The 14,324-nt window shown below is 45.9% G+C and overlaps 2 protein-coding genes across 7 annotated transcripts in view; both read left to right on the top strand.

The window, feature by feature from the left end:
• The window catches only part of CPEB1 (cytoplasmic polyadenylation element binding protein 1), a 51,553-nt gene extending 49,796 nt beyond the window's left edge, over positions 1–1,757 (top strand). For all 6 annotated transcript variants that reach the window (XM_053364945.1, XM_053364946.1, XM_053364944.1 and 3 more), the window contains one exon: positions 371–1,757. In XM_053364945.1, coding sequence (XP_053220920.1) covers positions 371–481 — 111 coding nt within the window. In that variant the 3' untranslated portion in view covers positions 482–1,757. The remainder of the gene's footprint in view (positions 1–370) is intronic.
• A 5,395-nt stretch (positions 1,758–7,152) lies between these two features.
• On the top strand, positions 7,153–13,865 carry LOC128401931 (uncharacterized). The gene is made up of 5 exons (XM_053365579.1): positions 7,153–7,245; positions 8,967–9,167; positions 9,489–9,607; positions 10,178–10,361; positions 12,276–13,865. Exons 1-5 carry the CDS (start codon positions 7,153–7,155, stop codon positions 12,771–12,773), a joined length of 1,095 nt encoding a protein of 364 aa, XP_053221554.1. The 3' UTR covers positions 12,774–13,865.
• The last annotated feature ends 459 nt before the right edge of the window (positions 13,866–14,324 follow it).

Raw genomic sequence — 14,324 nt, 5'->3', positions numbered from 1 at the left:
TGGCAGTGGGCAGCTCCCATGTCAGAACTTCCTTTTGGCAAAATGCCTTCGTAGTATCTGTCCACACATTTAGTAGGGATAACTGAGGAGATTTTTGAATGTGCTCTAATTAACTGATAGCTCTTGATAAATTGCATTCCAGAATAATAAGGTAACCTTGTTGGCATTCCAGCCAGAGATTGAAATAAGTTCCTTTTATATCCCTGGGGTGTGGGTGGGTGGGTGTAAGTGTGTAAGCAAAATTCTATAATCTTACGGTTAAAACCACCACCACCACCCCGTTCCTGCTGCATGTCGGAGCATCTCATGGAGCCAGACTGATGCTTCTTGATCCCCCTCTCTCTTCCCACCCACCCGCCCCTCTGCATAGGTCTGCTTCAAGTACTTCTGTCGCACCTGCTGGCATTGGAAACATTCCATTGAGATGTTGCATCACCACCGCCCACTGATGCGCAACCAGAAGAACAGAGACTCCAGCTAGAGCAGAGGTGGGGGCACCAGGAGCCACTGCAGTTGCTGCAGGAGGAAGTTCTCCTGTTCACCCGCCACCGGAAGAGAGCCCGGAGATGTTTGCCGGTGCCACACCCAGGCTTGGGGTGCCCGTCGGAAGGACTAACGGGGAATCTTGCCTTCACGTTTGCACTTGCTGGTCTTTATTTGTTTCTGCACTAATGCACAGTGAAGTTTTTTTGGTCGAGGGTTTGTTTGGGGATTTTTTCAGAGGGGAGGGCCCCTCAAATGATTCTGCAGTTCCCAGACTTTGGTTCCTTGTTGCTGCTGAGAAGCGCCAAGGACCATGTGTTGAGAAGGTGTTTAATGCAGATGCCTTCGCCTCGGTTTCTTATTTATCAAGGGCCCTTTTTTATCTTCCTTGCAATACTGATGGTAATAATGCAGGTCTCATTGGCTCAGTTTTTTTGCAGTTGCCATACAGTGCCTTTCCATTCATTTAACCCCCCCATCTGAACGGCATACACAGATTGTTCAGCTGGAGTTTTTTACTGTAACAACAAGGAGACTTTGTTCTTCACTTAAACCAAATCATATTTCATATTTTACGCTCCAGGATTTTTACCAGTTCCTTTTTACACTCTTGAAATGGTTTTTAAGTCGTTTGAGACGAGATTTTTTTTCTTTCCTGGCAGCTTTTAACATCATTGCAACTTGTGTCTGGGAGCTGTTCAAGTTTAAAAAAAAAATGAAGTTTACCAGTTGTGAATAGCAGTATTTGCAACCCAGAAGGATAGGATTTTTGGATTTTGAAACTGGACCGGATAAACGGAACTTCGAGCTGCTGTATATAGTTCGTTGCACTTTAAGTTGCACTAAGGGGGCTTGATAAAGGTTTTTAATCACAAAGTTTCAAGACTTCAATTTTCTTTTTATAACTGAGCTGGTTTAAAGGGCTGTGCTTTAGTGGGAGCCCTTTTCTGTTCTGAGGAAACAAGAGGGTACGCTTAAGGAATGTAGTCAAGCCAGCAGCACAGCCCGTAGATCGTGCTGGGAGTTGAAGTTTTGATTTTGTTTTATTATTTCCCCTCTTTTGGAAGCTGTGTGCCAAAGAACCAGTGTCCTAAGTTCTCCCTTCTTCCTGCTGAGCTGATGTTGCATATTCCAGCTGCTCTTTGTGGGGTTTTGTGAAGCAGTATGTGAAGTCTCTACCTCATTGTAGTATATGCAGGCAAGACTGCACTCTCCTACAGATGCGTGGAGTAAGCTGTGATGTTCTTGGCACATAATAAACACGTTGCAGCAAATCCTCAGGTGCCCTTTTTTCCTTTGAGGGTATGTGTGAGAGAGAATGTGTGTGTCTTGGAAGGTTCCAAACAGGCTTTTAAACAAAACAAAACGAGCCACTTTTTTTCCTTTTTCTTTTTTGCATTTTTGATACAGAGAAACATGACATTGATGAAGGAAGGGACACTTGTTCTCCAGCCCAGCTTGAGAGTTTCCCACAGACTTCTGGCTGGTCACTGTGAGAACAGGATGCTAAGAACATAAAAGCCTGCTATATCATCATCAACCTTTATTACGGTCCAGAGACCCAACAAATCGTCACAAAGCAATACACAATTCATACAGCCTACCTCCAGGTTAAACAGGCATTTTGTTCAGAATATAGGGATCATTGGTTCTTGCAACCACCGATAAAAACTTTGCCACTGCTAATGTTCTAGCGTTTGTCCGGTCTTCCAAGAGGAACCTGACATAGTGAGCCTCTGATTTTCCCGGGAAAGGTACCAGCAAGGGTAATATCAGTTCAGCCCTGGCTTGCTTATATTTTGCACAGTGCAACAAAATATGTTTTATGGAATCGATGTCTTGAGCACACGAGCAAAGTCTGTACTGGTAGGGAGTTCCTCTCAACCTGCCATCCAACACTGCAGAAGGAAAGACATTTAGTCTGGCTTTGGTGAAAAGCCTTTGATAATTTGGTACTGTCAGGTTTTTAATGTAAGATGTTAACTTAAAGACATACCCATATTGTACTCCTACTGCCAGCGGACTACAGACTGCGTGTGATTGAGATCGCAAGTCACGGTGTGCATTGTCCCATAATCTTTGCTTTAACGTCTTTAGGGTGCCTTCATAACCCAGGTAATACAGTTGGGGGGGGGTGACAGACCAATAGAGGTGGCTTTTTTAGCCATGGTTTTCAGCCATTTGCTGACAAATTCCTCATTGATCAGGTGTTGGTACAAACCCTTCCCTAGATCAAACACTGATAAACCAAGTGACTGCTATATCAGGCCAGTGACCCATCTTGTCCAGAATCTTGTTCTCACAGCGGCCAACCAGATGGCAAGCCCACAAGCAGTGTTTGAGCACCCCTAAAGTGCCTTTCTGCATCCTCCTCACTGGAAATACACTACTTGGGATGTGTCTCGTTTCATCATAACCTCCCAGCTGGTCCCTACAGTAGTTGGAGTAATCAAACCAGGTTGTTGGGGAGTCCTTTAGCACTGTAATACTGTAATGAGCTGGACTTTCTGCACTGCACCTTAATATGATGCACTTCACCATGGCAAAGATCCTTTCTGATGCTTATGAGCAATCAAGTCCCATTCAGCAAAAGGTCCTCTCCAATGTTAATTGAATGCTTCCTGATGGTCAGTACTGCTTATTTTAGTGCTTCCTGTTGAGCGTCATGGTGGGATTCCTGATGCAAAATATTGTAATTCGAATGGTCCCTCGAAGACCCTTTCATTACACTGGCAGTTTATATAGGAGGATTATTTTTTTAAAAATATATCTCTCCCCCACACGCACACCTTTGTAGGAAAATAGCATTCTCTTCTTTCATTTCATTTGAATGGCTTTCTCCTCTCCCTGCCACAGAAACTATCCTACTGTAAATTAAAGGAAAGTGTTAAGGGAGCCATTCAGAAGCACTACTGCAGTAATCCCACTACCATACTCTGCAAGAAGCAATGCATTGTACAACAGGAAATCTAAAACGCACAAGAGCTGCCTTGCCTCTGTAGTGCTTTACCCCCAAACGATTTGGCAACAGCATCATCTGAGTTCTCAAATGGAAACTTGAAAGTGAACAAAGGCTGGCAATTCTAGAGGAAAGGGTTAGTACAAAAGCAACCAGAATCTATTTACACGCGGGTGGGTGCACTGAAGCAGCCTCTGCCTTTTCTGGCCTACGTTCCCTTTCAAAGGCTTGCATTGTTCCCTGTGGATTATTAGACCAGCCAAGGCATCAAGTTTCCACCCGAGTTGCATGTGAATAATGGATGAAGCCCAGGAACACTCCATGGTGATGACACCTGGCTTTGCAGCATCGCCCTGGGAGAGGCTGCTGGTAGACCTTGCAGAGGAAGCCAGCTGTCACGTCCCCTGTGTCAGAAGCCTGCTCTGTGTGGTGGTGACTGACCATTAGCTACTTCCCTGGCATCCTTGCTCTTATGAAAACAGAACTATAATTCTGTAAAACCATTCTCTCTAAAGCAGCATTACACCATTTGAAACAGGCATGGCTTCCTGCAAAAGATTCTGGGAACTGCATTTGGCTGAACTGAGCATTCTTAAAGGGTAAAGGGACCCCTGACCATTAGGTCCAGTCACGGACGACTGGGGTTGTGGCGCTCATCTCACTTTATTGGCCGAGGGAGCCAGCGTACAGCTTCCAGGTCATGTGGCCAGCATGACTAAGCCACTTCTGGCGAACCAGAGCAGCACATGGAAACGTCGTTTACCTTCCTGCCGGAGCGGTACCTATTTATCTACTTGCACTGCATTCTTTCGAACTGCTAGGTGGGCAGGAGCTAAGACCGAACAACGAGAGCTCACCCCATTGCGGGGATTCAAACCGCCGACCTTCTGATCAGCAAGCCCTAGGCTCTGTGGTTTAACCCACAGCGCCACCCGCATCCCTGAACATTGTTAGGAGACCCCCATTTCTCCGGAAGCTACAGTTCCCAGAATTCCCTGGGAAGAGGGTTTGATTGTTAAACCAGTCTGGGAGTTGTATGTCTGTGAGGAGAACAGGGCAGCCTTACTCTCTCGGTACTGTCAAACTACATTTCTCAGGATTCTTAGGGTGAAGCCATGACTATTTAATGCTTCAGAATTATAGTACAGGTGGAACTTTCATCTGAGTGTTGCCATTACAGAATACAGTAGGGAGGGAGGAGGCGGCTGGGGCAAAAAATAGAATTGGTTGACAGGGCCTATCGTCGGTCAGGTGGACAAGGCAATATAATTTCCATAGCAGCAAAGCCTCAAATTATGTATTGGCTCAAATCCAAGTGTCATATATAGCTTCTGTCTCTCAGCACATCAAAGAAATGGATGAGACGTTAAGATAAGTGAAGAGAGTGATTGTCTGCCATTTACATTTGGCAAATAAACAACTGTCATCCCAGACAAAAGTTAAGTTAATTTTAATCCGTGTTCTCTGGGGCCAGGCATACATAAAAAGAGCATTTAAAAGGAGTGCCTTTGCTCAGAACAAGCCGGACAATTTTTAATTTATACAGTTTTAGTAGGGTTTTGTAATAGAAAGAAAACAAAGCCGCCATCCTAATGCTACTGTTTCATGACATCCTAATTGCTGGCTGCCATGTCAGGATGTGATGGAAGTGTGATCCCATTTCTGCTTCTGGGGACTACTTAAGAATAGAAGCGGTTTTCCATGTGAATATAGTGCTTCAAAAGCTGTCAGCAATGCACAAACAAGCATATCCAGCTGGCATTCAGCATGGTCCCAGTGCGCAGCAGCTGTGAAAACGGTGAATTCCATGCTGGGACTCGGGGGGGGGGGATTGAAAATGAAAATAAAACACTCGTAATGTTGCTGTGGAAATCTGGTGTTGACCCCATTTTGAATACTGTGTACAACCCTAGTCACCTCACTAGGATTCAAAAGAGATTGTAGAGTTGGAATATGTTCTGTTAAGGAAAATTCTGTAATTTCCGTAACAGTTCAGAAAGGGGTAGCCAAAACCATCAAGAGTGGAGTAAACCCCCCCTATGAAGAAAGGTGGTAGCACTTGGGGCCTATTATTGTTATTACTACTACTATGACTGATTTATTAAATTTGTATACTGCCCTTCCTCCATAGATGTCAGGGCAGTTCACAGCATATAAATGCAATATAGAAATGCAATATACATAATTAAAAAACCAAAACAATTGCCTCCTCACCCAACCCCATCCCACAAACACATTTAAAAGGATAGGTGATGTTAGCCAAAAGCCTGGTCAAAGAGGAACGTTTTTGCCTGGCACTTTAAAGGTGTATAATGAAGGCGCCAGAGGAAACTCCCTGGGGAGAGAGCATTCCACAAACGGGGAGCCACTGCAGAGAAGGCCCCTTCTCATGTTGCCATCGTCCGGACCTCTCATGGAGGAGGCACACAAAGAAGGGTCTCACATGGGGATTGGGGGTCTGGGTCAGTTTATATCTGGAGGGGCAGTCCTTGAAGTATTGCAGGCAGTCCTGAGCCATTTCAGGCTTTAAGAGGTTAAAACCACCACATGGAATTGGGCCCGGAAGCAAATTGGCAGCCAGTAGTCGTGCCGGGATCAGTGTAATATGCTCAAGACATCTTGCCCCGGTGAGCAGCCTGGCTGCTGAATTCTGCAGCGGCTGAAGTTTCCGAACCATCTTCAGAGGCAGCCCCACGTTTAACCTTTTGAGAAAAAGCAAGTAAGAGTTGGCATGATGGAAGTTCATAAAATTCTGCATGGCATAGAGAAAGTGGATAGAGAAAAGTTTTTGTCTCATAACACTGGTACCTGTGGACAGCTAATGCACCTGAACGTTGGAAGTTAAACTATGGAAGTCATTCCCACAGAAATTGGTGATGGCCACCAACTTGGACAGCCTTAAAATAGGATTAGACAAATTCCTGTAGCTTAAGGCTAGCTATGAAGACTGCTGTGCCTACGTGGTTGGGGCCAGTAATGCTTCTCAATAAAAGTTACTAGAAACCCCAGGAGGAGAAAGAGCTCTTGTCCTCTGAGAGCCAGTGTGGTGTAGTGGTTAAGAGCGGTAGTCTCGTAATCTGGCGAACCGGGTTCGTGTCCCTGCTCCTCCACCTGCAGCTGCTGGGTGACCTTGGGCCAGTCACACTTCTGTGAAGCCTCTCAGCCTCACTCACCTCACAGAGTGTTTGTTGTGGGGGAGGAAGGGAAAGGAGAATGTTAGCCGCTTTGAGACTCCTTAAAGGGAGTGAAAGGCAGGATATCAAATCCAAACTCCTCCTCCTTCTTCTTCTTCTTCCTCCTCTGGTCCTGCTTGCGGGTTCCTGACAGGCATCTAGCTGGCCAAACCTCTGGGCACTTTAGAACCAGTTAGCTTCATTCAAGGAATTCAAATGCTAAGGCAATGAAGCACAATATAAGAAACAATTTGAATACAATTTAAAATCTACATCCTTAAAGGGGACATGCCCAGGACCACCTGAACAAAGCTAGTGGACCAAGCCACCAGCTTGACTAGTCATAAGGCCTATGAAAAAGAAGGCATGCTCTGTTTTCAGCTGAGGGTTGTGCAGGTGCCATTTGAAGCATCAACTATCCCAGAGAACAGGTGGAGGTTAGGACCCAGTGGAGCTGCCTGCCTCTTTCCCAGCTGGGTCACTCCAGCCATTTGTCTTCAGTGCTGTCAGCAGGTTATACAAGGCTTTGTGTGAGGCATGTACCGAGCCTACCAGCCTCTCCTTCCAGCAACCAACAGGTACCTGCAGGAGAAATGGGACAAAGCCAGTTATCAGGAGCACTGCAGGAAGGTACACTATGGACTACAAAAGGGATGTTGTTGGGGTGTCCTATTAAAAGGTAAAGGGACCCCTGACCATTAGGTCCAGTCGTGACCGACTCTGGGGTTGCAGCGCTCATCTCACTTTATTGGCCGAGGGAGCCGGCGTACAGCTTCTGGCTCATGTGGCCAGCATGACTAAGCCACTTCTGGTGAACCAGAGCGGCGCACGGAAACGCCGTTTACCTTCCCGCCGGAGTGGTACCTATTTATCTACTTGCACTTTGACGTGCTTTCGAACTGCTAGGTTGGCAGAAGCAGGGACTGAGCAACGGGAACTCACCCCATCGCGGGGATTTGAACTGCCAACCTTCTGATTGGCAAGCCCTAGGCTCTGTGGTTTAACTCACAGTGCCACCCGTGTCCCTGGGGTGTCTTATTACAGCTGGCATATTCCTCACTTGTACCCCCAAAGTAAACTGTAGGGAGTGGGGTGGGGTGGTGGGCAGGTGCAGAGGTAAAGACTTTTAAGGAAGAGAACCTGTGGGCACTTGAGATGTTGTTAAGACTACAGCTCCCATCATCCCTGAACATTGGCCATACTCACTGGGGGGTTGATGGGAGGTGGTGTCCAAGAACATATGGAGAGCCATCTGTTTGAGAGGATACTTTGCAGCAGGTGTAAATGCAGAAGAGACATCTCTCTCCTCCCCTTGCAGGAAGGGATGCCTCTTGGAAGACAGAGCTCTCCATCAGCAGTATTTACAATAGCTTCATTAAAATAAAATAATAAAGTGGTTGAAATCTGCTGCTCAGTTAATTGGGGACATGTTTTTGTTGTTGTTTAGTCATTTAGTCGTGTCCGCCTCTTCGTGACCCCATGGTCCAGAGCACGCCAGGCCCTCCTGTCTTCTACTGCCTCCCGCACTTTGGTCAAACTCATGCTGGTAGCTTCGAGAACACTGTCCAACCATCTCATCCTCTGTCGTCCCCTTCTCCTTGTGCCCTCCATCTTTCCCAACATCAGGGTCTTTTCCAGGGAGTCTTCTCTTCTCATGAGGTGGCCAAAGTCTTGGAGCCTCAGCTTCAGGATCTGTCCTTCCAGTGAGCACTCAGGGCGGATTTCCTTCAGAATGGAGAGGTTTGATCTTCTTGCAGTCCATGGGACTCTCCAGAGTCTCCTCCAGCACCATATGTAATTCAAAAGCATCAATTCTTCGGCAATCAGCCTTCTTTATGATCCCTTTATGGGGACATGTTTTCTTGATAATAAAATTCTGAAATGTTGCAGCCTTATCATTTTGCTTTCTTCTGTTCCACTTCTCCATTAGAAATGTCAGAGTGGCTTAAATCACCAGACTCTCAGCCCGGGTCTCAGGAAGCTGGACTTGGATGAAAACAATTTCAAATCCCCAAAAAAATATCTTCCAAGATGAGCTTTCCAAACTCCTGCAGCTCTCCCAAGGAATGACTCAAAGGGTGACCTACTCCCCATGGCAGGGTGCAATTAAATAGCCCCAGAATGAGTTATTCATGGGTTTTGTTGCTGTTTGTACCTAAACGCTGCAGGAGAATCCCCAGCAGTTCCAAACAGAACTGGGAGAAGATTCCTGTTTGAAGCCATTCCCTGACAGTTTGGGTAATACCAATGTTCTAGTTACTTGGCATAACACAGCTTCCTGTCATCCTATCTTTGAGCCTGATTTGCTGACATGATAGATCTGGGTGTCTTGTTAAAATATTTAATTGTAGCCATGTCTAGTTCTTGTGAGCTGTCATCATATCAAAACTGACTGGTCAAAGAAATTCAAGAAATGCCATGAATCCAGATCATTAGCTCCATATATTCCTGACACTCTCTCAACCTTGCAGGTGGAACTAGCAGTTCCTGTGGTCAACACAAAAGCCCCACCTACACCTTTGCATCTTCAGGTGAATTTGAAGAAACTCCAGGTATTGTGGAATGGACTGAACTGGATGCTCAATGAGGGCTTATTTATGCAGTCGCAATTCAGAAGTTTATATCCAAGAGGGTTGGGGATATCCTGGGATAACTGCCCCTTGCAAATGCAAACAAATAATTTCAAGATCTACCAGACATATACCCTTGATGGGGCAATTACAAATCATGGTATTAGTCTAATGAATGAAAGGTGGTCTTCTGCACTCCAGAACTGAATGCAATTGCTGGGCTCACATATTTTTGGCTCAGCCAAACAAATCTCCAGATGGAAAAGTAAATTGCCATCAGCCTCTCATGTTGTGTGTTTTCAGCTGGAAAGAGAGCGCCAAGCTGCTCGGGACCAGGAAAACCGCTCACATTCTGCCAGACTTTGGCGCATCAAGCAGTCGCCGGGACGGGTGGACAACTGGAACTTCTATTCCATTCACAGGTCTGTAAGTAGTGGGTTTAAATTAGGCATGGGCAACTAGTGGCCCATGGACGGTCCAGGAATCAGCGTGTTTTTACATGAGTAGAATGTGTCCTTTTATTTAAGATGCATCTCTGGGTTATTTGTGGGGCATAGGAATTCATTCATATATATTTTTCAAAATATAGTCCGGTCCCCACGCAAGGTCTGAGGGACAGTGGACTGGCCCCCTGCTGAAAAAGTTTGCTGACCCCTGGCCAAAGGACACCTCCTGACATCAGTAAGCTATTTCCAGTAAGGGGGTGGAGGCAAATGCAATCTGAATTCAGATCATTTGGTGCTGGCTGTGGCTCAAAGGGGGCCAGGACACAATGCAAGAAACCTAGATCTAAAATAAAGGGTTTCAAGATGGAATGAGGAAGCTGTGGATATCTGTACACTTTTGGACTCCAACTCCCATCATCGCTGGCCACTGGCTATGTTGGCAGGGGCTGATGAGCGCTGGAGTCCTACAAGCTCTGGAGGTCCACAGCTACTCCTTCTTTAAAAGATGACCACCCCCTCCCCTGTGATCTGCTCTTCCCCGTACAGCTTGAACTGGGGGAAGCGGCAGTGTGATCTTGCACGCATCTACTGGGAGAACCAAGAGCTGGCGAAGCGTCTGGAAGAAAGGAGGTCAGAACTTGCTCAGGAATGCTGGCAGCAAGACTGGCACAAGGAGCAGCTAATCCGTAGCAGCATTGCCCGCTATCCCCGGGAGACGGTGAGCTGCCAGGTAACAAGAGTTGGATTTGCACCAGTCGTGGAAAGTGGAAGGAGGAAAATCCATCTACAGTCCCCTCCTTTTAATAGACACTAGCCCAGGGGCTGCCAACACACCCCTGTGCCCACCAATACTTGTTTATTTATTTCTATTTATTTTAAGAGTTCTAACCCGCACTTTCATAAAATATATCGAGGTGGCTTACAACATAAAATGCAGGAAGATCAATCAATAAATATCTGTAAAACACAATTGAAACAGCAATGAAACAGCAATAGATTAAAAAGAACAAATACATATTGTGAAGGCCTGCCTAAAACAATTCAGCTTTAAAATAAGGCAGGTAGCAGGTTTCACAGGGCAGGGGCTGCCATGCTAAAGGCTTGGTCCCTAGTGAAGGCCAACCGAAACTCAGGGTTGCGGGGAATCGCCCGAATTGCCCCATCAGGGGATCCCAGTGATCAAGGTCATGTATTAGCGATGTAGATCTTGGATCTTCTCCCCCACTCTTATGGCCAGCGTGCTTTTTATTACTATAAATAACACATATCAGATTGAAGTGGTTGCCCCACCCCAGAATGTAAGATTAGAAGAAGGCCAATCTATTGTTTCAATTTCATTTTTAGTTCTATTTATGCTGGTCTGCGGCCATCTTAAAATTTTCCTTGATTTGGTTTCTGCACCCCTGCATTACTCCATTACAAACTAGGAGTTCACCATCACAGTGACATGAATTTATGGTAAAATAAATAAATTAATTAAATAATTTCCCAGTAGCACCTTAGAGACCAACTAAGTTTGTTCTGGGTATAAGCTTTTGTGTGCATGCACACTTCTTCAGATACGATACCTGAATCTACAAATTTAAAGGTGAGTTAAAAGTATATTAAGGGTGGGGTAACTTAATATCAAGGGACACGGGTGGCGCTGTGGATAAAACCTCAGCGCCTAGGACTTGCCGATCGTATGGTCGGCGGTTCGAATCCCCGCGGCGGGGTGCGCTCCCGTCGTTCGGTCCCAGCGCCTGCCAACCTAGCAGTTCGAAAGCACATCAAAGTGCAAGTAGATAAATAGGGACCGCTTACCAGCGGGAAGGTAAACGGCGTTCCGTGTGCTGCGCTGGCTCGCCAGATGCAGCTTGTCACGCTGGCCACGTGACCCGGAAGTGTCTCCGGACAGCGCTGGCCCCCGGCCTATAGAGTGAGATGAGCGCACAACCCTAGAGTCTGGCAAGACTGGCCCATACGGGCAGGGGTACCTTTACCTTTACCTTTTAACTTAATATACATTATTAGGCAATGTGTAAACATCTACAGCAAGAGAACACGCCACTTATGTTTTTGTCTTAGTGCCAATGTGGCAATGCTCTCATTATGGGATGCTCCAGTTGCATTCTGGGTCCTGAAAAGATACACGCGTATGTACTTTGAGTAGTCTCAGAAGAGAAGTTGGCTGTGGAACTCATGATCAACCTTTACTAAATAGCAAAACCAAATAGTAAATTAACAATGTCACAGCAGCAATTAAGTGGCAGGAGTGGGAAGGTATAATTAACAGGATCACTGCACCTCGTTCTTTATCACACTGACATACCATTCATTTTCAATCAGTTATTTATTATGATTAAGTTAGATACTGCTTTGGTGCAAAAAGGGCTGTGTTCCCTGCATGGCTGTGGTGGGAGTGCCCCAAAAGGGACCAAAGTGTGCTTAGAGCCGGCAATTAATTGGCGGAGCAGAGCTGAATAATGCAACTCTGAAGTTACAGTAAAACTTTGACAGCAACACACTGCTCTTCCTCGCCACCAAGGTAGTTAGTTTTCTTTGGTGACGGTGAAAACTTCAGTCCATTTATAAAACTAGCCCACCGTTTCTGTCTCATCTGCACACCTAAGAAGTGCCTAACCATCAGCATTGTGTTTCCCAGGCAAAGAATGGGAGAAGGAGGCAGGCATGCCAGAACAACCATATTCCCCTTTCAGCCTCTGGCAGGAGAAACCCCAGCATAAAGCCCAGCAGGACCCGTGAACCTTTCAGCAGCAAGAATCACAGCAGAATGGGCAGGAGCTTTTGGGGAAGTGAGAGTGAGTCCACCCAAGAAGAGGAGATAACAACCACCACATTCTCACCTTCCTCTTTGGGAAAAAGAGATCTGGCCGGGCAACTCAGCAAAGAGACTTCTCTGCTGGCCAAGATTGTATCTGGAGGCTTCTGCCATAGACATGTTGATGGTTCCTTGGTCAGGACGGATTTGGCAGGGGGAGGTTCTCTTGAAAAGCCCAGAGGTGAAGCAGCGATGATCAGCAGCAAACCTCGCACATCTGTATGCTTAAGGGGGAACCTCGGACCTTTGGAGACCAGCCTGAGGCCTGCTTCAGGGGACACGGAGAAGAAGGCAGCATTTTCATCCACTAAAAACATTTAACCTTGCTGTAGAAGGACTGGGAGGGCTCCCTCGTTTGAAGGGAAAGCCACCCTCTGGGTGTCAGTGCCTGTCGAGTGTCTATAAGCCACCACTCAGGAAATCTCCTGAGTGGTGTTGCGGTACATCAGGTGAGGTACTGAGCAGATTCTCCATCTCCTCTGCAAAGCTTTGGCGAAATTCTTTGGCCCAGGTGCATGAAAGCAGCTCTGGCCTGTTGCTCAGTGACAGCGCACATGCTTTGTGTTAAGTAGTGGGTAGACATAGCAGGCGACACAGCGATTCTTCAAACAGCTCTTCTTTATTCAGAGGCCAGAACAGAACGGAACTGAGGAGCTCCGTCAGCCTGCTTATATAGAGCTCCAGAACAACGTAACTGTAGCAACTTTCTAAAACTATCCAATCACTGAACGTCACTTTCGATCCTTCATTTGCATACAAACTATCCACTCACTGAACGTCATTTTCGATCCTTCATTTGCATAACTATCTACAGTATCCCCCTGCTGGCCCAGGGTGAGAACTTCAGTACATAACACCTTGCATCCAGAAGGTTCCCAGTTAAGTCCATGATATCTTCCATTGAAAGGTGATGGAAAAACCCCTTCTGTTACGATGACCCTGGAAAGCCTCCACAGGTCAGACTAAACAATACTAGATCAGAAAGTAGTGTGGCCAAGTATAAAGCAGCTTCCGTGTGCCTTTGTCAACCTCTGGCCTCCAGATATCGAATACAGCGGGACATATGAATGTACCCAGCCCCTAATATCCGCTTCAGAGGCTCTTCTGTCTGTCAGTAATATAAATTAGGTTGGCTGATAGCAGGTCAGGGCCTTCTGGGTGGTGGCGCCTCCAGAGTTGTGTCCTTCCCAAGGAATTCAGTCATGTCAACCTCTCTTGTAGTCTTTAGATGTGGAGTAAATACTTTATTTCTCATCTTACATTGACTGTGTTTTACATTTTAATCATGCATGTTTGTGGTGGGGTTGTTGTTGTTGTTTTGGTGACTTTATTGTTATTGTGAGCCACCTTGGAAGAATTTTATTCTTAAAGATGGAATGGTTGATTGAATAAATAAAAAGTCTAATGGTTTAACATTGTTGCTACAGCCTATGGCTAAAAGAATCAAGTGGGGGAAAATAATTTACAAAAAATATTTTGGACATCCACTGCCCAGCAGTAGGGTTAGAAGAACAACGGAACTCTTTCTGCCCTGAAAAAAGCCTTTCTTTATTTTATTTTAAATAAAAAATTATTTATTATTTCTCTGCTCCACAGAGCTCAAAGTTCTCCCTCCTCCAGACCCTCTTTTCCAGGGAGGTCCCTGATTTAGAGAAGCTGTCCCGGGTTATGATTTGATCCTGGAATGCCCCACTTTTCTTCAGAATGTCCCTATTTTCATTGGAGAAATGTTGGAGGGTATGCTCCTCATTTTACAATGGTACCTAAGGTTAAGAACTTAATTCATTCTGGAGGTCCATTATTAACCTGAAACTGTTTTTAACCTGAGGTACCATTTTAGCTAATGGGGCCTCCTGCTGCGCCGCCGCCCCA

This window comes from Podarcis raffonei, chromosome 14 (assembly GCF_027172205.1).
Source record: "Podarcis raffonei isolate rPodRaf1 chromosome 14, rPodRaf1.pri, whole genome shotgun sequence".
In the NCBI taxonomy this organism is placed as follows: Eukaryota; Metazoa; Chordata; class Lepidosauria; order Squamata; family Lacertidae; genus Podarcis; species Podarcis raffonei.
Note: the sequence above shows the minus strand (reverse complement) of the source record. Positions and strands in the feature narration are given on the sequence as shown.

Coding starts and splice junctions, on each gene's coding strand:
- LOC128401931 (XM_053365579.1), top strand. CDS start 7,153: ATGTACCGAGCCTACCAGCCTCTCCTTCCAGCAACCAACAGGTACCTG. Junction 9,168..9,488: donor TGAATTTGAAGAAACTCCAG/GTATTGTGGAAT, acceptor GTGTGTTTTCAG/CTGGAAAGAGAGCGCCAAGC. Junction 10,362..12,275: donor GGGAGACGGTGAGCTGCCAG/GTAACAAGAGTT, acceptor TGTGTTTCCCAG/GCAAAGAATGGGAGAAGGAG.